The sequence below is a fragment of the Brachyhypopomus gauderio genome, chromosome 3 (genome assembly GCF_052324685.1).
Source record: "Brachyhypopomus gauderio isolate BG-103 chromosome 3, BGAUD_0.2, whole genome shotgun sequence".
Lineage (NCBI taxonomy): Eukaryota > Metazoa > Chordata > Actinopteri > Gymnotiformes > Hypopomidae > Brachyhypopomus > Brachyhypopomus gauderio.
The window spans coordinates 12,182,012-12,204,460 of record NC_135213.1 but is presented as its reverse complement, the minus strand read 5'-3'; the positions used below and the strand labels follow the sequence as shown (position 1 = coordinate 12,204,460).

Genomic DNA, 22,449 nt, shown 5'->3' with positions numbered 1-22,449 from the left:
TCAACTTCTCTATTAGAGATTCTTTTGAAATCAGTTAAGGACAGTGGAAGAAAATATAAACACAGAGACTTGTTCCTGTGGAAATGATCAAAGCAGCATGTGTCAGAAGGCCTTACTGTGAGTAAGCTTTGTGAATACTCCCCGTTCATTTAATTAGCTGTATATTACGTTTGCTTGTTCTCAGTAACAGATATTCCCTTTACATTTAAAACTTCTGTTTGATTTCCTTTTCTGTTCTTAAATGAAGCACACTGCCAGAATGCAAGATGTCAGATTCATAACTTTAGTATCAACCTCAGAGATATTCAATCATTTCAGCAACAACAGCAGCAGCAGCACTTTTCAACAGCAAACCAAACCAACAAACCAATCAAACAAAAGTAGACAGGTCAATTAAACTTAAATTGCATTGGGGTTGTTTTCATTCCTCCCTCATAACATAAACACTACCGCACAGCTATATCCATTCTACATTCCATTCTGCACGGAGGCCTCATCTGGTATAAACACAGGTTGATTCAGGGCGAACACTCTATCTGAGACCAAGCTTGGAATTCAAAATTTACATTAGTGATCTTTAGCAAACACATTTACTCCAATAGGTTCATGACACTGTACTGTATATTTCATTCCTATCGTATGCTTTTTAAAGTATAGAATAGTTTAATGTAACTTTTTAAATTATTTAACTTAACAATTTAAATGGCTCTCACTTGTTCAAGATACACAATTTGTTCTTCATTCTCTTGAGATGTTTTTCAACATTGTTATCAAGGAGGTAACAGTAACAGCCCAGTAGTCTAGGAATGTGGCATAACTTCTTTCTGGTGTCTCTCAGAGTCTTAAAGCATTTCTGTTCCTTCCTCTCTCCCTCTGTTTCTTCTTTCTCTATTCATTCTTTTCCATTTTCTATCATGCTATCTCTCAATTTATGCTTATCCCTTTACTTCTCTTGCTTTCTATCGTTTTTTCCATCCTTTCATTTTCTCTCCCCTTTTCAGAACTTTGTCGGTGTGTTTGCCCTCCCGCGTCTGTCCCTGTAATACGTCTCCTCCTCTCCCTCGTCCTCTTCCTCCTCCTTTGTCCTGTTGTTGTTTTCGTCGTGCCCCTCCCTCTCAGCTGCGTGTGTGCCCCTCCCTCTCCCCCGATCTCTCCCCGTCTCCCTCTCCTGATGGCTCAGTGGGTTTGGGAGTGCAGGAGGGACAAGCCTCGCACAGCCACTGGGACGCAGCATTAGCGGCTCGCCGACACCCACATCCACAGTGCAAAACAAAGAGGACCTCCTGACAACACTCATCTTGGCTTCCTCCAACCACAGAGGTAGGTCTTTTCTTTTGGGCGGTGAAGCCATCTTATTAGCAGCCATGTCTAAGCATGCAGCAAATGCAGATGCTAGGACTGGCAGTGCACGGGACAGCCGTCTGTCTGAAGGGATTCTGGGCTGCTTAAAGCTGTCCCTTGTGGAGGGAGTGAACAAAGTTTGAACAGTGATGTATAAGCAGAGTTGGAGTGTGAGAAACCCACAGGAAACTATTTCCACATGGCAGAATTAACCGAATCCTGATGTGTGACATAAACATCTTGGCAAGATAACAACAGACCCAGCTTGATTAGAAGTTTCCTTACACCACTACCACAAAAATAATAATAAAATAATTTTAACTGGAATATTTACAGTAATCTGATCATCTTGGGACACAATGATAATGATTTTATGGATATTTATGCATATTATTTTTTAAAAACATTCATCACCACACTTCCAATGTACAGATCAACAATACTCAACAATACTCAGCTATGTTATGAAGAAAAACTATGAATCTGATCTAATTCACTGATGAAACCTGGGATAGAGGATGATTAGCACAGTCACAGGACACAGCTTAATCTAGGGCATGTATTCTTTAGGCATGGAAACACAAAGCCTAGTTCAGAGGTGTATAATCCAGGTTCAGAAAGTAAAACCTGGATTATACACCTCTGGCCTAGTTCAATCTACTACATTTCTCAACCTGATTCATGCAGCAGGAGTTAAAGTTAGAAAGCCATTAAACATTTTCTCAATAGTTAATAAAAGTTGTTCAAGGTTTTGAGCCGCCTTAAATTTGATCTCTCAAACACAGAGTACATGAGCAAGTGATGAGAAACCCTTCTCACATCATTCTCACAATCATTCTAGCCCAAAACATGATCGTAGCTTCATTTAGCATCAGGTTGTTTGGAAGCGCTGTGGCTAGCATTGCTTGTTACTCAGTGGCGGCGCTCTTTGTGGATGGCAGTGAGGGGCCGGGTTCTGCTCTGACGCCTTGTGGCATCGCTTCGTGATGTTTATCCGGGTCAGATGGGTGGCTGAGGTGAGCGGCCTGCCACGTGGACTCCCTGGACCTGCCATTCATCAATCCCTCTAAACCTCGCTGTAAGGCTCAGGGTCACATTCAGCTCTGCTCCATTATCCCACCTTAAAGTATAATTTTAAAAAATAGCACTCTTACAGCAGCTGATGACAGAATACGTGCCAGAAAGTTCAGGATAAAATGAATGTTTCACATGACACATCACTTTTAATTAGCATGTCACACCAAGTGTTATTGCTGATGGGCTGGCTTTGCTCTGGCAACTGTGACAGGTTTTCCACTACCAACACAATAGTGGCTACCACAGTCTCAGTAGCAATAGCAGTATGATCCTTGTGCAGGGAAACAATAACACATTTTCCAAAGGAAACTCCAAAGCCTCTTGTAAGCTTCCCCCTGACTGAAGTGTTGTACGTTAGCCACTGTTTTATCACGAGGCAACACCGTTCATTGGTGCGTACCACACACACACACTCATACTCAAACACGCACGCCTGTCGGTGCAGGTACGTTACTGAATACTCTGTCTACAGTCAGGCACTTCAGTCCCTCATGTTTATCTACAGCTGAGTGAGAAGTGAGCGCGTCGGAGTCGGGTCGAGGGAAACCTTTCAATACGGCCCATGCAGGTGCAACCAAACAAAACTTCATCTCCTTTCACTGGCTGTTCACGAGCAGCTGTTCTTTGGGAGCGTAATTGTGCACGCGGGGTTCATTCACACCAGCGTGGTCAGGGCTGAGACCGGCGGTGCCTCTTTTGAGGGTCGTTCTGTTGCTCTTTCGTCAGGTTCTTGGAGGTACACAGGCCATTACATGGCACACTCACCAGCCTCAAACATCACCAACCACCAGGGCAGATGGGGCTGGACAGACTGGAGGCATAAACACACACCTCTGCACTGGAAAATACAGGAGAGTGAGGCGTGAGCTGGAAATGTGGGGCAGGACGGTCTGGAGTGCACATGCTCCAGGTTTCTACCTTCAAGGTGTTATCAGACTGAAACAGTGCATATCACATGTCAGTGGGCTCTGGCAGGGCACAACAAAGGCACACCAAGCGTAAAGCAGGGCTTTAACAGCGCATAACTAGGGTTAAAGGTCAGGAATTCAGGGCGCTGAAAGTAGGTCACTTGTATATATGCTGCAGTCTGTAAGTAATTGGACAGTGACGCATTTGTTCTTTTTTATCTATTCCAGTATATTGGAAATTGAACTCCAGGAAATTTGCTTTAATTTAAGGATATTTACATCTACAGGTCTAGTGGGTTAGCCAAACTAATATCACAACAATATTAGTACATACTCTCCCCATCTGAGGGAAATTGGATTATTGCACAAATTTGTACTTCATACAAAAAGAACGTTGAAAAAATTTCGTTTTTTTTTTAAAATATGTAAATCTAAGTTCATTTTAAGTGATAAAAAACACTGTAAACATTTTTTACATGTTGGTGTAATAATGTGTGCAGTAGAGGGTTAATCAGACATCACCGAAGCAGGCCAATGTCAGGCTGAACATCAGGCCAAATGAATCAGATATCACAAAAAAAGGGCCAGTTTCGGTCTGAAAATCAAACCAAAGGACATCACCAAAACAGCAAAGAAATGATGGGCCAAAAACAAAACACTATATAATGAGGAAAAACTTGAATAAATTACAAACACGAGGATGTAGACATTGATGCTATGCATCACAGGCTGTCATAAACAGAACACAGCAGAATAACATCAGAGGCCGTACCTCAAGAGTCACATTGGCAATACTCACGAAAAACCAACCAACCAACCAAACAAGCAAAAACAAATCAAAAGGCCTGGTCTCAGTTTGCTAAAAAGTACATAGAAAGTTCTGTGTCAAAGTCTTGTGGAGAGATGAGCACCAGACTGGTGAGGTGAATGAAGCCTGCAGCCCAAAGGGACTCTACTTATGATTCAGACCAGACCACCTCCTCTGTGAAACACAGTGGTGCATGTATGGCAGCCAGTGGAATGTTTATGATGTCACTGTTGACAGCGGTGAAGAGAACCTCACACCTTAACTGCTCAGATTGAACCTCAGGCCTCAAAACTCACAGGACTTTGTTGCCCCTTGCAACACGACAGAGACCCGAAACATACTGCCAAAGACATAATGAATGGCCAAAGGTGAATGTTTTTGGCCTGAACCAGTCAGTCACCTGACATGAACCCCACAGAGAGTTTCTATCACTTACTGTTCCCCAAACCATGGAGAACAGGCTTGGGTGAATCTGCTTATCTTCTGGGTGTCTTCCCAGGGACCCATCAATTTACTGTGCAAAGGATTTTGCAACCAAGTATTATATGAAGTCTCATGAGCTGCAGAGATAAAGATTATATTAAGTGTCCAGTTATTTATGATCACAAACACAGAGGCACACGTGCACAGGATTATTATTCCCATATGGTTCTCTCAGTTAAAGCTGACAGTCTGCATTGTTACCACTGTCATAGCTGGTTAATTTAAACTTTAATGTGCTGGAGTACAGAGAGCCAAACACCAAAGACTGTGTCCCTGTCCGATTATTTATGGCTTGCACTGTAGCTGATTTTTTGCCACACTCACTGGAATGGAACTGTCCTCACCTCAGTAAAAAAAAGAGAGAATGGTCTACTGACCTCAAGGATGAACAAAAAGTTTTTTGCAGGAGCCAGGGAGAGTTTAGAAAGTCATTAAGTTGTACCCGGAGGGTGCTTCACCAGAGACATGACCCTTAACCCAACTCCCAAACACAGTCAAAGAGAACTGCCTGAGTTTTATCCAGCAGGACCATACTCAGCAGACTTTAAAACTGTTCTATCCACACTGTGTAAATCAAGAGACAGGCTCTCTAAACCCACCACAATTGTGCCCTAGAGGACACACAAGTCAGCACATGCCTGCACCCCTGGATAGAGACGGTGAAGAGAAAACAAAATCTGATTGGCAAGAAGTAATTAGTTTCCATTGTGAGGAAACCTTACTGTATTTGTAACAACACTGGTGGGTTTCTTGGAATTTAGAGAGACTAAGAGAGAAAGCTCAAAGCCACATGGGCCTTTCGTATTCACTACTGCGGTAGCCTGGTTTGACTCTCTTGATGGTAGAAAACCCATTTTTCATTTGTTTGCTTCTGGTGCTGGGTCGCCTCTCCCAGAATCAACAGAGTGGACAGTAGATGCGGTGTCAGACGATCTGAGTGAAAGCTGTGGGATGCTGATGATCTAGGGCTTGGCAGTCCCTGGAGGTGGGGGAAGCAATAACACTCACAGCTTATGTAAGACGCTTACAGTCGGCTCAGAGCAGATGTTGATAAAGCCATGTAAACGGTTTTTTGTGCTGGAGAGAAGGCGCCACTGAATGAAGTTCCGTGCGAGTAAACACGACCTCCGGACCCCGACATCCGCAGGAAGGAGAGAATCTGAACCGAGGCTATCAGATGTAGAACCCTAAACACGGGGGAGCAAGAAAAGGGCGTTAAACAAACAAGCCGGCCAAAAATGGAGGCTGAGAAAAAGATTCGTGAATGAGTTCAAAATGCAGACACATGCACGCACACTTGCACGCACACACACACACACACACACACTTGCACGCACACACACACACACACAAACACGTGATGGTGTCTGCATGTGTTCTGCCTGTGGATTAGTGGTGGAGACCCACTCATCTGTCTGATCAGTACTGAGGAGAACTGAAAGTCGGATGATACACAAGTGCACACATCAAAAGATTAGCGAGGGATTAGACAGCTGCCCCCCAAAACCTTTGAACATCCTGAAGTGTTTCCATCTCCGCGTGTTTCTCAAACCTATTCATAGACATCATAGACGGCGCTTTAGCTCAAACACAGTGAGATGCACTATATTGCGAGTGTGATCAGCTTACTTTAGCGCTCGCCAGGTAATATGTTTGCTGGAGACTGCAGAATTTAATATGATCTGTGCTTATGAAAACCCCTGGTATTGTCAAATTCATAACTTTTGTGCTCCATGTCCTCAGGAATATGAGATTATATACAGAGATGCTGTATCTGTTATGTGCATCCTAAGGATTATAATACAACTCTTGTTGTCAAACATAGACCATTGACACCTGTGGATTATTAACCTGTGCATACTCCTGCTGAACAAACACACAAAGCTTTTGCATTCATGTAACACCGTGCATGAACGCTACCACCCTACCGGAGTACTTGACCTCACTGTAAACGACTAATCATTTGCTTAGTCTATAAACGGAGACCTGCTCTCCTCAGTTTGTGTCTGCACAGCTGGAAACAGTGACAGCTGCACACAGCGTGGAGTAACTTTCCATTCCTTTCAGCCCAGGAGAGAGACCCACATTACCGTCGTGTTTCTGTGTATTTCCCAGAACACTTGCGCGGTACTTGTAAGTGCTCGTTCCGGTCGTTCCGAAAGGCAGCGGTGCTCGGACGGGCTCCACTTCAGCGGGTCAGAGGCAGGCGTGTCTTTGTCAGACGCGGCTATTCATTTATTTAAGAGATCTCACAGCAGCACTTGTGCTCCATCACGACACGGGATACCAAACAAACAAACAAACAATCGATATGTGAACATCAAGCTGGCCGATTCCCCAGGGTCTCTATTTTCATGCCTTTGTCAGAAGGTCTTTGCTGCGATTGTCAGAAGGTCTTTGGCATTCTTATCACATTCTGCCTACATTTTCATCGCTCTTGTAAAGCCAGAGCTGAAGCTTGCGTGATGTTCGGAATGTTCCCCATCTCAACATAATTTACTGCCACAGCTCCACAAAAATGTAGAGATTGTTCAGCAGTAGCAGTAATTCCCGCAGATTCCTCACACACAGCGCTGGTTTAACTGGTTAGGGCCATGCAGGGATGCTCTTCCAACAGCGGTTTCCCCAGCAGAAAGAAAAGATCGAATGTGGGGAACTGACCCAATCACCACTATGCAAACAATTACTTAAGTGTAAAAGTAGCAATGAGTGGCATCGCAATTTGGTCCAAGATAAGGCAGATTAAGAGTGGTGTAATTGGCAGTGGTGTAATTGTTGGAAGCGGCCAATCAGTCAGCCAAACACTCCTGTCAAATCTCCTTCCCTCAAAGTCACGAGACCTTTCAGAAGGGCCGACTGAAGCCCTCTTCCTCCCGTCATCATCACATGGGGGAAAGGGATTTAACACAGAGGTTATTGTCAACGGAGTTAAACGTTATATTTGCATAATTTCCTGTCCTAATGCAAGCCATTGCTTACATAATGCATGCTGTGTTGAATTCAACATCTTACTAATTAAAACATATTTGGAAGAAAGAAAGTGCTTTGAGTCACTGTTACTAACTTTGAACCAGTTCAGTTCATGTTTAGACTGGGTCACACCTGTGCATGTTGGTAAGGGGTGTTGGATCAACTAATTAGTTTACATAATGTAGAAAGAGAAAGACTACACTTCACTACTCGGTAGTACACACCTTGAGACCTTGTGACCCTGGCAACACATTGCACAGAACCCATGCATTACTCATACTACAATGTTTGTAAGGGAGAGCGTATCTATGTAGTGAGTGGGAGTAATCATGACTTTATCACTGCTGCTTTTGAAACATCACCTGTGTTCATACTGTGTTCACTGCTGTTTCCTCTACTTCTGCTATGTTTATTATTGTTTCCTCTACTAGGAATAATGAAAATGTGTCTAGTCTAAATTGAAGATGAAACCGAGTTCAAGCTCTGGGTTTGGGGCACTGAGATGCCCAATTTACCCACTCCACTTGCATTGCAGTTAATAATAGAATTTTTACATGTCCCCAAAATTAGATCCAAAACCACTTTAATCACATCCAGGAATGTTTTTGACCGAATTTCTCGAATGTTTTGTCTAACTAAACCATAATCACTGCCTCTGATATTTGAAAACAGCTCTATACAATATGACTCATGATGCTTCAGAATAACTAAGCTCAAAATATTTGTTCGAAATTCATTCACTTGCAACATTTGTGAGACTTTGACTGGCCACATGGCGCATGTCTCATGTCTCAGATGATTCAGGTGTCCGTCTGCCATGGGACGTCCCTGCTGGTGCTCGGCATTGGACTACTGATGCTAATATGTACCAGATGGGCTGAGTCATTCCGAGCCCCTTACACTAAGGAGGACGAGGACAGACACGACTCTGGAGACTACCGCCAAGACTCAGACCAGCACAGAGACCTCAGGTACCAGGACAGACACGACTCCAGAGACTACCGCCAAGACTCAGACCAGCACAGAGACCTCAGGTACCAGGACAGACACGACTCTGGAGACTACCGCCAAGACTCAGACCAGCACAGAGACCTCAGGTACCAGGACAGACACGACTCCGGAGACTATCGCCAAGACTCAGACCAGCACAGAGACCTCAGGTACCAGGACAGACACGACTCCGGAGACTACCGCCAAGACTCCAACCAGAACAGAGACCTCAGGTACCAGGACAGACACGACTCCGGAGACGACTGCCAAGACTCAGACCAGCACAGAGACCTCAGGTACCAGGACAGACACGACTCCGGAGACTACCGCCAAGACTCAGACCAGCACAGAGACCTCAGGTACCAGGACAGACACGACTCCGGAGACTACCGCCAAGACTCAGACCAGCACAGAGACCTCAGGTACCAGGACAGACACGACTCCGGAGACTACCGCCAAGATTCAGACCAGCACAGAGACCTCAGGTACCAGGACAGACACGACTCCGGAGACTACCGCCAAGACTCAGACCAGCACAGAGACCTCAGGTACCAGGACAGACACGACTCTAGGGACTACCACCAAGACTCAGACCACCACAGAGACCTCAGGTACCAGGACAGACACGACTCCAGAGACTACCGCCAAGACTCAGACCAGCACAGAGACCTCAGGTACCAGGACAGACACGACTCCAGAGACTACCACCAAGACTCAGACCACCACAGAGTCTTCAGGTACCAGGATAGACACGACTCCAGAGACTACCACCAAGCCTCAGACCACCAGAGTTTTCAGGTACCAGGACAGACACGACCCTGAAGACTACCACCAAGACTCAGACCAGCACAGAGATTCCTTCATAACACAATAAGCTGTTTCCTTCACTGTGAGTTTTGCATGCTAACAAACCTGATGATGGTGAAGATCACCTCTTCCTCCTCAAGGAAACCAGAGTGCCGGCGATGCTGTGACCCAGGAGAGGAACCCCTACAGCATGGCAGTCCTTACCCACAATTCCAGGTGGTTCCACAGATAAACATCACTATTCTAAAAGGTACAATATTTACACCTAACAGATGAACATATCTCCAGGGCTAACCCTTCAGGGCTAGTTTAAGACGCAAAGCCATGGACATATATTATTATCCATGTTTTTTTTTATTTTGTTTATTTAGCTAAAGGGAACCTGGGGCCTGGTTAACTATATGTGGTCTAACTACAAATAATAAAAAACAAGGAATGAAAATAGGTTTTGCAGAATTTGATGTCTCAAAAAGAAACAAACAAGCACCTTGTTACCCAAAAACTAACCAGAAAATAAAACATATAATAGGGCTTACATCGGTAACACACTTAATCATCATAAAGACTCCAGGATTAGCACATACACAAACCTAAACATCTTACTTCAATCTTACTTATTTAATACTTGAAATACTTCATGTTATTACTCCTGTAGCTCATTAACGTTCCCTCCATCACACAGGCGAAAAGGGGGAGTATGGTCAGAGAGGGCAATACGGAAAAGCAGGCAAGACGGGCCAGATGGGCCCTAAGGGACCCAATGGCCCCAAAGGCGCCAAGGGCAACATAGGCCCCCAAGGAAATGCCTGCAAGTCCTATTATGCTGCTTTCTCCGTGGGCCGCAAGAAAGCGCTTCACAGCATCGAATACTACCAGACGCTGGTGTTCGACACTGAGCTCGTCAACCTGTACGGCCACTTCAACATGTTCACGGGTAAGTTCTTCTGCTACGTGCCAGGGATCTACTTCTTCAGCCTGAATGTGCACACGTGGAATCAGAAGGAGACCTACCTGCACGTAATGAGGAACGAGCAGGAGGCGGCCATCTTGTATGCGCAGCCCAGCGACCGCTCCATCATGCAGAGCCAGAGCCTGATGCTGGAGCTGGAGAGAGACGACGAGGTGTGGGTGCGCCTCTACAAGGGCGAGAGGGAGAACGCCGTCTTCAGCGACGACTTCGACACCTACATCACCTTCAACGGCCACCTCATCAAAGCCAAGAGTGAAGGCTAGCAGGCCTTAGCTGCATGCCCACGGGTCGCGAAATGGATCCAAGAGTGATGAAAATTATGTTTTGTGGGTTTTTTTTGTTGTTGTTGCCTTTTTAAAATCGTTTGTATTGGAGATATATAAGAAGCTCTTCTCAATTTGTGTGATGTAATAACACAGCAATCTGATTATGAAGTGACAAGACAGACGTGAAAGAGATCGGATGCTCTATGAACATGAAGCTCAGTGCTGAAGGACCAAAGACAACCTTCAAAGTGCCTTCCATTGCATCCATGTCTACATGTAAGATGGCATGCTTGGCTGAGTTAGTGAGTGGTGTCACCGTAGGGGCAGTCAGCCCTCATCATCTAGAACTCCAGCACGACAATGGACACAGAGCAGTGTGTTAGCATATTTTTGGTGGGAACAAAATGATAACTGGCGTGGTTTAGAACTGCTGTGGTTTAGAACTGACGTGGTGTGGTCAATAAACCAATTCTTTCAAAATGAGCTGCACTAGTTTTAACAAAATGAAACCAAGACTTTTAAAGTACATGTGAACAAAGTGACGATCTTCATTACTGTGCTTATCTTGCAGTAATCTATAGGATATGAGGAAGCTTAATTATCGAAAGGTGCTCTGAGAATTAACGATACAGTTTGATGGTACTGTTGAACATTTGAAATATTCACATTACATTTTATTACTTCTAGCAGGTTTCTACAATACATGTTGTTTTTATATTCTTATAATTTGTAAAATTGTAAAATTTTTCATAAAACAGTATAGGCATACTGGTAAGTTCATCTGTTTTAAAAGTAGAATCATTAATAATTATTTAATGGAATAGCTGAAAAGTTTTGTTTGTTTAAAGGTAGAAAAATTGTTTAGAATGAACTAAAAAGTCCCTGTGATGATGATGCCCTTGAGTGATATGTGGTTTAAACAGGAAATGTTTAAGAGAAGAGAAAACCTCAGGAGAAAGACATGCTTTTATTATCGACAGTTCTAAATGTTCTTTTCTTCCTCCGTTGACATTAAAGCGAAGTGGCTCCATGTTTCAAAGGCTGCAGTGTCAGCCTCCCATTGGTTGTTCAGGAGCACTATGGCATAAACAAATGTGCTGTACAAATGAAAAAAAACATTGCAATTATATAATACACAAAAAGCAAATAAAGGAAGAATACAGAACCTTGGTTTAGTGTGTGCTGGGCTGTTTGTGCTTATGTGTGGGTGTGGCTTTATTTCCACTGGCCTGGTTGGCCTGCGAGATGACCCAGAGGAATACTTTGGCATGGGAAGTCTGTGGAAGTCAGGCTTGAACTCCAGTTCTTTCACACCCTGGTCCCTTCAAAGTCCAGCAACAGCAGAACCTCCGAGCACACTTAAAACCCAATTCCTGAACTGCTTTATGTACACCACAGTAGCTTTAATCTTGCTATTATCTGTGAACATTGATGCTAGAGAAATGTCAGAATTATTATATTACAATAATGTATCACAGCCATGCATGTTACATGTGATTACATGTGATGGATTTAAGTGTCTGTGGATGAGAACTGCTTCTGCCATCCAGTTAATGCAATGTGTTAAAATGATCCTTTGCCTATTGCCGTTTGCTCACACTGACTCTGGCTCTCAGGTTGTAGAATGAGGCAGTGGCATATGCGCTTTTTGAGCTTTTGTCCAGCGGGATTTATTTCACTTTAGTTCACTTCTACAGCATTAGGTATTCTCTCTTATCTACTTTGTCTCCATCTTGTGGTTAATAAATTGGTTACGACGCATATTTTCAAAATGCTTATTTGGGTACATTTAAATGAGTTTATTTGTAAGGAAAGCATTTTGTGATAAAACATATGATCCAAACTATGATCCCTTACACAGTTCCAGTTAGATGATATATCAGAAACAAATGATACTGTTTAGTTAACACCACATTTTCCATATTGTGTATAAACACACATACAAAACAAATAAACACATACAAACGTATAGACAGACAGACAAACAAACCGACAAACAGTATGTTAAAAATGCTGGGGCTTTTTCAGTCTTCTTCTCTAAACACAGTTAAACACACAGGCTATATCTTTTCTCAGCATACAAGTTTGAATATTCTTTTAGTTTAAACCTTGAAAGTAAGTTTAAAAAGTTTGGAAGGATGTAAACAAAACTACAGTCGTTAGTTAGCTGGTCTAGTGGCGAATAGAATATAAAGCCATTTGATGCCTGGCAGAGGTTTCGGTGTTCAATCCATTAAGAACTGTGGCTGTATAGATGCTGATGTGTGCTTGTCTCCTGATGAGCCTTTATCTAGATGATAATGGCCCATCAGATGGTATAAAGGGGCCCAAAAGCATGTTTGCTCCACAAGCAAGCTTTTTCTGCAGACTCAACAACACAGGTCCACTTTCCGGTGCTTTCCGCTTCCTTTTAGGTGTCTTCTGAGAGCGCTTTTCGTTTAAGCCAGTTAAGGTAATGCTAACTCTGCGCATCTGTGCTACTGATCCTCTTTGACAGCAAGAGAGACAGAAAGGGAGAGAGAGAGAGAGAGAGAGAGAGAGAGAGAGAGAGAGAGAGAGAGAGAGAGAGAGAGAGAGAAAGAGAGAGAGAGAGAGAGAGAGAGAGAGAGAGAAAGAGAGAATGAGGGAGAGAGAGGGAGAGGGAGAGAGAGAGAATGAGAGAGAGAGAGAGAGAGAGAGAGAGAGAGAGAGAGAGAGAGAGAGAGAGAGAGAGAGAGAGAGAGAGAGAGAGAGAGAGAGAGAGATGAATCAGATGTAGGGTGGAGATGCCAGTGGAAGTTACTGCTTGGCCAGCTCTATGGTGAGCAGATTTATGGTTGGCTTCTGGTCTTGGCTCTCCTACAGCCTTTCAAATTAGATTTTCAGTACAAGCCCTGGAGCACTGCCACTTAGCCACTAGCAAGAATGAGCTTCAAATGTTACACAGAAAAAGCAAAAAAAGGAACGACAAGGCATCTTTTTCCCTCTGATTCTTTGGCTTGTGTCCTTGATGAAGATATGTAATCTGATTTTGAAACCTTTAACTACAAAGCCGAATGTTGTATGAATAAGCCATGAAGCTGTATTAGCAGTTCTGGAAAAAATCAACAGAAGGTCTCAAGAAAGCCCAGAGCCAAGCAAAATGCACAACCCAGTGAAATGGCTTGAAATGGTAATGGATCTGCTGCACGGAGGTCACATGGGCTAAAATCGACCAGTCAGAAATTATTTCCTCTCATTAAGTCTCTATTTCCAGTGGGTGCTTATGGTTATATAGCATGCACTTTATTGTTTTTCATTTCTTTTTATTCTCAAAAAAGTGCACATTTACTCATTTTACATTTTCACATTTCAGATCATTTTTTTTCAGAGTAGCTTTAATTATTTATTATCACAATAGCACAAAGTTTCACACAAATATAATAAAATTTCACACAGATATAATAAAGGGCTGGTGATATACACTCACTGCCCCTTTATTACTTGCACCTGTTCCACTGCTCGGTGATGCAAATATTTAATCAGCCAATCAAATAGCAGCAACTCACTGCATTTAGATGTGTAGACTTGGTAAAGACAACCTGCTGAAGTATAAACCGACTGGGTTTAAAATGGGGAAGGAAGGTAATTTAGTGACTTTGAACGTGGCGTGGTTGCTAATGCAAGATGGGCTGGTCTGAGTATTTCAAAAACTGCTGATCTATTGGGATTTTCACGCACAACCATCTGCAGGATTTACAGAGAATGGACCAAAAACCAGAAAACATCCAGTGAGCAACAGTCCTCTACGTGAATGCCTTGTCAATAACAGGGGTGAGGAGAGAATAGCCAGGCCGCTTTGAGGTGATAGAAAGGCAACGGTAATTCAGATCTGCCCTCCTTATAAACGAGGTATGCAGGAGTATGTTCATGTCTGAATAAACCACATGTCAAACCTTGAAGCATTTGCGCTATAGCAGCAGGAGACCAAGGGGTGGGGTGGGGGGGGGTATCTTCTTAGCTAACAGACCACTGAGACTACACTTAGCACAGGCTCACCAAAATTGGACAACAGAAGACTGGAAAAAAAAACATTGCCTGGCCTAATGAGTCTCGGTTTCTGCTGCAACATTTCGATGGTCAAGTCATAATTTGGTGTAAACAACATGAAGGCATGAACGCATCCTGCTTCGTATCAACGATCCAGCCTGGCGCTGGCAGTGTGGTGGTGTGGGGGAGGTCACACACTGTCTACCCATCTTCTTATGGCTACTTCCAGCAGGATAAAGCACCATGTCGCAAAGCTCAAATCACCTCACACTGGCCTTCTGAACGTGACATTCACTGCACTCAAATGACCTCAATAGTCACCAGATGTGAATCCAGTATGTGGTGGAATGGGAGGTTTGCATCATGGATGTGGAGATGATACAGCAAGCGCATGATTCTATGAAATATGGACCAAAATCTCTGAGGAACATGTTCAGCATCTTATTGAATCTATGCCAGTTGCAAAGGCCATTCTGAGTGCAACACTCTATAGCTAACATTATGGACAGTGGAGAGACTTTCATAGCTCAATGACAATCAGGAACCCATATAGCTGACACACCTCCTAGCTTAGGTCTGCAAGATAAGAGCTGCTGTGTAAATATTCTTTTCCAGAACCTAACAAAGGTACATGAATAATTTAGACATTAAGATAAAGGCTTAATAAAGGACATGAGTGCAAGAAAAGTTCCAAATTCAGCACACATCACCAACGCTTCGGTGTAGCAGCCGAGCGCAGGACAGTTAACGTCTGGGACCCACCAGTCTAGACTTAATCAACTGGACATGCTTGGGGCTCAAATATTCAGCTCCCTTTTGAGTAGATTTTATCTTTAATGTAATGAAGGAGAGCAATTCACAAAAACACAAACCCAATGAGAACTACACCGATGAAGAAAGGGAATTAAACACAGTGACAGATCATTTCTACATGCTTTAGTTTTACAGTTTGTAACAGGTCATCCAAACATGATTTCATTCCCTATTCTCTGTGTTTACAAACACATTAAACAGCAGCAATCCACTTCTACGGTGCTTTGGGTCCTTCTAAACGCACGACCCAAGTTTGAGTGCAGATGAAGAAGACGTGGGTCTCTCTCGGGCCGCCGGCGTGCCCTCTCGGGCCTGTGCGAGCCCAGCCCAGGGTCTCTGCCTTGTTATTTCTATGTTCCCTGGACTGCGCTTATATTGCCAGCGCATTGTTGAGCTTGCCCGCTTATCTCTAGCCATCCGAGATCATCTGACCTTCTCACGCCAACTCTCCCGCCCGCCCGTTCTACTCTGCTGTGCTCCCCCCCCCCCTCCCCCTGACATCGGCCTTTGTTTTGCTACTCTTCACTTGGCCTCGTGGGCACTGGGCTTCGGCAGCCTGAGGTGTCTGCGGGTGACCCTCTGCCTTCCTGCCTCATTGCCAGTCTCGCTCTGCAAACCTATCTGTCTCTCTCAGGCTTTACCGCCACCGAGGCTGCGGGTGGGAAGGGGGTGGGGTTGTGAGGGTGGGGTGGGGGGGGGGTGGGGGGTTAGCAGGAGGAGTGAGAGCTAAAAGCTCAGTGCGAAAGCCAGCAAAACGGTCCAGCTGTAACCTATTTCCACCACTCTCCACCCATATAACAGCCATTACCCCTCCCCAGGCCCACCAGAAGACGAGCTAAGCACTTTTCAGAGGAGAGAGGACAATTTGTGCTCGCTGGAGTGACTCACCTGTCGACGGAGAGTCCTTGAAGTCCTGCGCTGGTGTGCTGGCATCTGTTTTCAGGGGCTGCTCAGTGCCATCAATTCCCCACACGCGCCCAGGGTAGGCTTGTGTGAGGAGACATGGAACTGAGTGCATTAGGAAGCCCCTCTCCAGTCACTCACAACGAGCTGTTCTCCACCAGCTCACCTCTTCACTGTTCTAAGGCGTTCAGTGAAGTCAGTTGGAGAAGGCAAGTATATATTTTCCTGTCTTGGCAGGCGTGTTTTTTCACAGCTACTGAATATACAGTGATGCAGCATATCTTTAAACATCACCCGCACCTGAACCACAATGCTAAGTTAAGTAAACTGTCGTTAATTAAATAAACGCCTGAATTAATGCGCCTGAGGCTTCGGACCAACATCCGCACTCGGGATGCTGTGAAGGAGAGACGACGTCGGCGAGCCCTGAAGGGCCAGAATACAACTGTCTGAAGTCTCATGGTTATAGCACTCCTCATTTAAACAATTAAGGGGTGATAATGAGCTGATTCACTGAATTAGGTATATTGCAGCTTTAAATGCAACTGGGACTGCACAGACCAACTGTGACTCTCGACAGTGTCTTACCACTGAGTGTCCACTTGATGGCAGACTTGGCTGTCCCACTGGCTGTCCCAAAGTCTCCGAGCAGCACATCTCCCCACTGTGGCCCCGAATCGGCGCAATATTCTATTTTTGGAGATGTTCATATTCAGATCGTCTTCGGTGCAGGCTCGGTTTAGTGCAGGGGGGGGGGGGGGGGGGGGGGGGGGGGGAGGCGGTACTGAGACATTGTGTTATTCAGAAAGTTCAAGTGCGGTGAAGCAAGCAGACCAGCGCTACAAACCTGAGACACACAGGCACACGCCTATATCAACAACATCAACAGGGCATGGTCTTGCGTGCAAGGGTTTCACAAGCACCTTATAGCAGCCACATGCGTAAGGAAATCAGGAAGGAGAAAGAGAGAGGCTGCGTCTGGGTTCACCTCCGCTCTAGCCACTGGCCACCAGTTAACATCAAAATCTCACGGGACTTTATTAATAAGCAATCTGGCGGCGAGCTGCCATAAAAATTAATTATGCCTCCAGCAGAATCTTCATATGGGAATAGGATCAATTGTCTTAGATGAAGAATGTATTATTTTCAGAATGTAAATGAAAGTACGCTCTTCCTCCAGTATACTTTGCATCATCTCTGCATCCGAAAAAACAAACAAACTGGTCTTACAGACTTAAACACATAAACCCAGGAGGGCCGGAGTAACATTAGCAGTCTAGCAAGTATACACGTACCAAATTGCTGGTTTAATCCGGTTAAATTTGGTTTTCCTGCAGAGGCAGAGAGGTGCAAGCCTGCAGGTTGTGCTCGAACCCCCCAGAGGGACTCTAGAACGACCATAACAGCACACCCTGCATATTCTATATCTGACGGCCACAAGCAATATCAATTTTTAATTTGACGCGCACTTTGAATATGTCGAGGCATATTTATTAGCATATGCCGATATATAATAAATAATCTACCTTTGAAGCCTGCCGGGCAACATGAATGTTTCATGGAGAATGTACCTAAATGCACTGCGGCATTTTCAAACAAAATCCTGTGGCCTTAATTTTTCCGAGGCTTTATTACACATTAGAGATTGAACTCTTGCTGGCCTGTGTCAGGGATGAAGGAGGGGACAAGGGCTACACGAGCCCATTCTTGAGCTCACTGCCTGTCTACAGGCCCCCTTCATCTCTGCTAATGACACGCAATCAAAATCCCTCATTTTTGCTGCCTGCCTCTGCATGTGTAATGGTCAGAGTCTGCAATATGCCACAGTTGCGCTGCGCACAGCAAAATGGAATTAACCCATACAGAATTAAATCGAACGACATTCCATTCTTTTTTTTTCATCAAAGTCAGTGTGCAGGATTCATGTTCACTCCGCATGAGTTCACATCTCACTGCTGCTTTCCACAGTGCGTGCTGGATACGCCTGTTGGGTTGTTTTAAACACGCTTGAAACGCACGTGATGAAGGCCCGTGACCTGTAAAGGTGGTGAGCCGTGTTGATTTCCTACTGAACACTGAATGTACTTCAGCTCATGTCATCGGGCCCGTTCGCAGTGACGTCAGGTGATGCGGGGGCATCTTGAAGTTCTTAACAGGGCTGGGCTGTGATCACTGGGTTCTCCAGCACCACAGTAGAGACAGAGGTGAGCAGAACCCTCTGCAGTCGCTCAGAACATTGCACTGAGTCTTCTCAGCATCATCTTTATTTCCATAGCACAGACCCCGGGAAGGTACTGCAGAGAGAGCAGCTAGGAGCAGGAGAGAGAGAAGGAGAGGGAGAGGGAGAGAGAGAGAGAGAGAGGGAGAGAGAGAGAGAGAGCAAGCAGGAGATAGGAAAGGTAAAAAGATAGCAAGACTAGGACAGAGTGGGAATCTAGAGAAACGAAAGAAGACTGAGTCTGTAAAATTGAGAATGAGAAAAAGAGGGAGAGGGAGAGAGAGAGAGAGAGATGGAGAGATGCTCAGCCTTCTCTAAAGCTGAAGGGGTATTTGTTGCTTGAGTGACTGAGGTCTTAGCTGACCTACGACCCCTCTTACAGCTAAGCTCTCAGAGAGATCTGCTAACATGACTTTTGTCTGCCCCAGGGCCTGAAGGAATGTCACCCTACCTCCCTTTCTCCAGCGCGGCACAATTAAACATTAAGAGTCACTCCAGGGAGGGCACTTCTGTACGGAGAAAGGCGTGAATGATTAAAAGTTTCTCAGTTTTCAACATAATTGTATTTGGCAAAGGGAATTGTCATGGAAGAACTCCTTGGGCTCCCTCAATCAGATTTTAACATTCCACCGGCCTGTCGTTTAAGTCAACAAATATTTACATTAAAAAACCATTAGAGTTCCCCCTTCTCTCTTGACGAGGCATCTCCAAGGTGCATTTGGCCAATTTTTCCACTTGCATGATCCCCTTTTAATTGCGGCCGATTAGAGCCTTGGGAAGTGGGGAGAGTGGGCCAGTGGCCCCGTGACTGTAGAACTATAAAACGTTTAATGGCTGCTCCTGCACTATGGTCACAGGCACGCGACCAGGGAATAGCTAGTACACAACGGGGAAGCGTTAAAGCAGGCCTCCCCTTTTTTAATGAACCTTTTATGGGTGTTCAAACAGCAGAATAGGCTCTTTTAATGGGTCGCCCACCCAGATGCCAACACTTTGTCCTGTCCCTCCGGCTTCCCCTCCCCCCAACACTTCATTAATTGGTTCAGTAGATCCACGTGGGCGCCAGCACGCTGCCCACTGCGTACAGCGTGGAGAGAGGGGGGGGGGGGGGGGGGACCCTAGCCGCGCGTCCCGAGCTTCGCGGGCTTGGACCCCCTCCGTGATGCGGCAGATGCCACTGTTTGGCCTTAATGGCGAAGACTTCCGACTTAATTAACAGGGAATAATTAAGCGTATAAACTCGTGGAGCAGGCCGAGAGGGTGGAGGAGCGGGCCTGGGTGGGGCGGGGGGCGGAGGGAGTGGAGGCGTCCAGCCCAGGCCGCAGGTCCAGAACTTTGCCATCCATCGTCGTGTCCATGGTCAGAAGGTGCTGGAGCTTCGGACAGGATTGAGCAGGAGGGTGAGAGGGCGGAGAGGAACACCCGAACACCTGATGAGATCCACTTTAGAATGTGTGCGCACTGCGAAAGGTTCTTCCTGACTGGAGTGATACCCCGAGCAGCGCTGTGTTATCTATGTGTTAGCTTATTGAATCAGTGAGTATGTGCTGAGTGGGATCCTGTCGGAGTTCAGCAGGGCATTACGTGTGCTCACTAGGTCTGCTGCACCTCTTCTCCCGCCCTAAACTCTGCCAGGGGAGCATGTCAAACAATAAAAGCATATTGGGAGGAAGTGAATATATTTGCTGGTTCTGGGGGCCCCTAATCGCTCACAGATAAATGATGAGAGCGTGTCACTGAGGAGTCCTGCGTAGTAGTGTGGGCTCAGGAAGCCAGAGGAAGAGGGGAGGCAGTGCTCCATCTCAGAGTTCGCTGTTTCTGCACCCCCTCCATCTCCTCGCACAGGGCCCGCCAAACAGCCTGACACGTACTTCATCACCTCTCCTCTTCCTCCAACACATCTTCCTTCACCAAAAAAAAAGAAAAAAGAAGAAAAGAGAGGGAAGAGGTTGCGTGTGAGAAGCAGACGTGTGGGTGATTATGGGCCAATGTTCTTCCTCCCTGCGCTGTTGGGTTTTTCCCTCCCTCTCTCTCTCTCTCTCTCTCTCTTTTCTCTCTGTTCTTCTGTACTTCCCCAGCAGGATGATGAATAATATGTGTGGCTAGTGTGAGCGGGAGCGGAAGGGATGCAGTCCAGAAGGAGCCGCCGCCATTCACAAAGTCCCTTGTCAAAACATGCGAATGTGCGCCTAGACATGTTGAGGCTCTGCTCTGACGGGACTGAGGGTCTGCCCTGCCCCTGCCGCCCACTTACCCCGCCCCCTTACCCCGCCCCCTTATCCACCCCTCCCCACCCACCCCTTCCCCAAAGACCGGCAGCATTGCTAATTAACGAAGCTACACGCTCATTTGCTGTCAAACAACAAGTGTGTACCAGAGCAGGGCCACAGCAACTCCTCTACACACACACACACACACACACACACACATGCTACACGAACGAATGCTAACATGTGCACACACATATATGCAGGCGATCACATACATACAAATGCAAATGCAAATTGCACTATTCAACACAAGAGACTCAGGATTGTAATATAGTTTCAGTCCCTGGGCATGGGAGTGAGTTTATGTATGGATCTAGGTGTTTATACATAGGGTACGTTGAGGAATTAAAGCCTGGTGTGTTTGATTGATCAGTATAATCTCTCTGTCTCCAGAAAGTGCTTGTGCCCTAACAGAACCAGTCCGACATGAAGAACCACCCAGCCCCTGGACCGCTGTTCATTCAACACATAAACTTGACACATGTTCATGATGAACTCACATAATAAAGCAAGGCCGAGGGCTGAGGGTATCACAGGGCTGCCCGTCACCATAGTTACAATATTCTCCCATAATTAGTGTCTCTGCTCTCCCTCCTGCATCGATTTATATGATCTCCTTAAACAGCTGTAAGGAACAGAACAAGCCTCAGAGGGTCTCTGAGCCTTTGAAGAGAAAATTGAATGGGAGAAAGCACAGAATAGGAGCGAGAGACAGACAGAGAGAGAGAGAAGGACAGAGAGACAGGGAGAGGGAGAGAGAGAGAGAGAGAGAGAGAGAGAGAGAGAGAGAGAGAGAGAGAGAGAGAGAGAGAGAGAGAGAGAGAGAGCATAAGGAAGAGACAACAAAAGTGCAACAAACAAGCCCTGGCATTATTGTACGATTGCACACTTCCATTCTACATAGGCAGCCGAGGTTGTATTGAATGTGACTAAGATAGATAGGTTGCCTTAAATAGAACTATCCCTCTCAACCAGTAGTAAACACAACTAATACTCACAAGACCTTCTTTACTCTCTAACACACACGCACACACACACACACACACACACACACACACACACACACACACACACACACACACACACACACACACACACACACACACACACACACACACACACACACACACGTAGCCTCTCCAATGACACAAAACACATTTGTACAGTATACATTATACAGAAAAATGCCACATTTCAACAATAGGGCCATTTCCCTGACATCGCTTGTAACCAAGCTACAAGATACTGTTCAGATAAAACAACCTCAAGACATATATGTATAGTGTAGATTAATCTCAAAGTTTTCAGTTTCACCACAAGCTGTTAACCAAATATCAAATCAGACAATGTAGACTGAGTGTCAAGAGGTGAAAACTAAAAAGAAATTCGAAGGAAAGTGAGTCAAATTCATGTCCGTTCCCTCTCTTTGTCTGCCTTTTCCATCTTCGCTACTAAGCTGTTAGCTGGCAGTAGATCAGCAGTGTTGCAGTGGTGTGTTTGCGGCGGGATTTGGAGACCTGTAGGCAGAGCACACACTAGGGAGCTATGGTGTTTGCTCTTGTGTCTGGAGTGTGAGTGGGGGAGAGAGAGAGAGTGAGAGAGAGAGAGAGAGAGAGA

General features: G+C 45.3%; 1 protein-coding gene across 1 annotated transcript; it reads left to right on the top strand.

Moving 5' to 3' along the window:
* Positions 1–1,105: 1,105 nt before the first annotated feature.
* On the top strand, positions 1,106–11,790 carry c1qtnf1 (C1q and TNF related 1). Its single transcript, XM_076999554.1, has 4 exons — positions 1,106–1,320; positions 8,383–8,558; positions 9,525–9,634; positions 10,067–11,790. Exons 2-4 carry the CDS (start codon positions 8,383–8,385, stop codon positions 10,615–10,617), a joined length of 837 nt encoding a protein of 278 aa, XP_076855669.1. The 5' UTR covers positions 1,106–1,320; the 3' UTR covers positions 10,618–11,790.
* Positions 11,791–22,449: the final 10,659 nt, after the last annotated feature.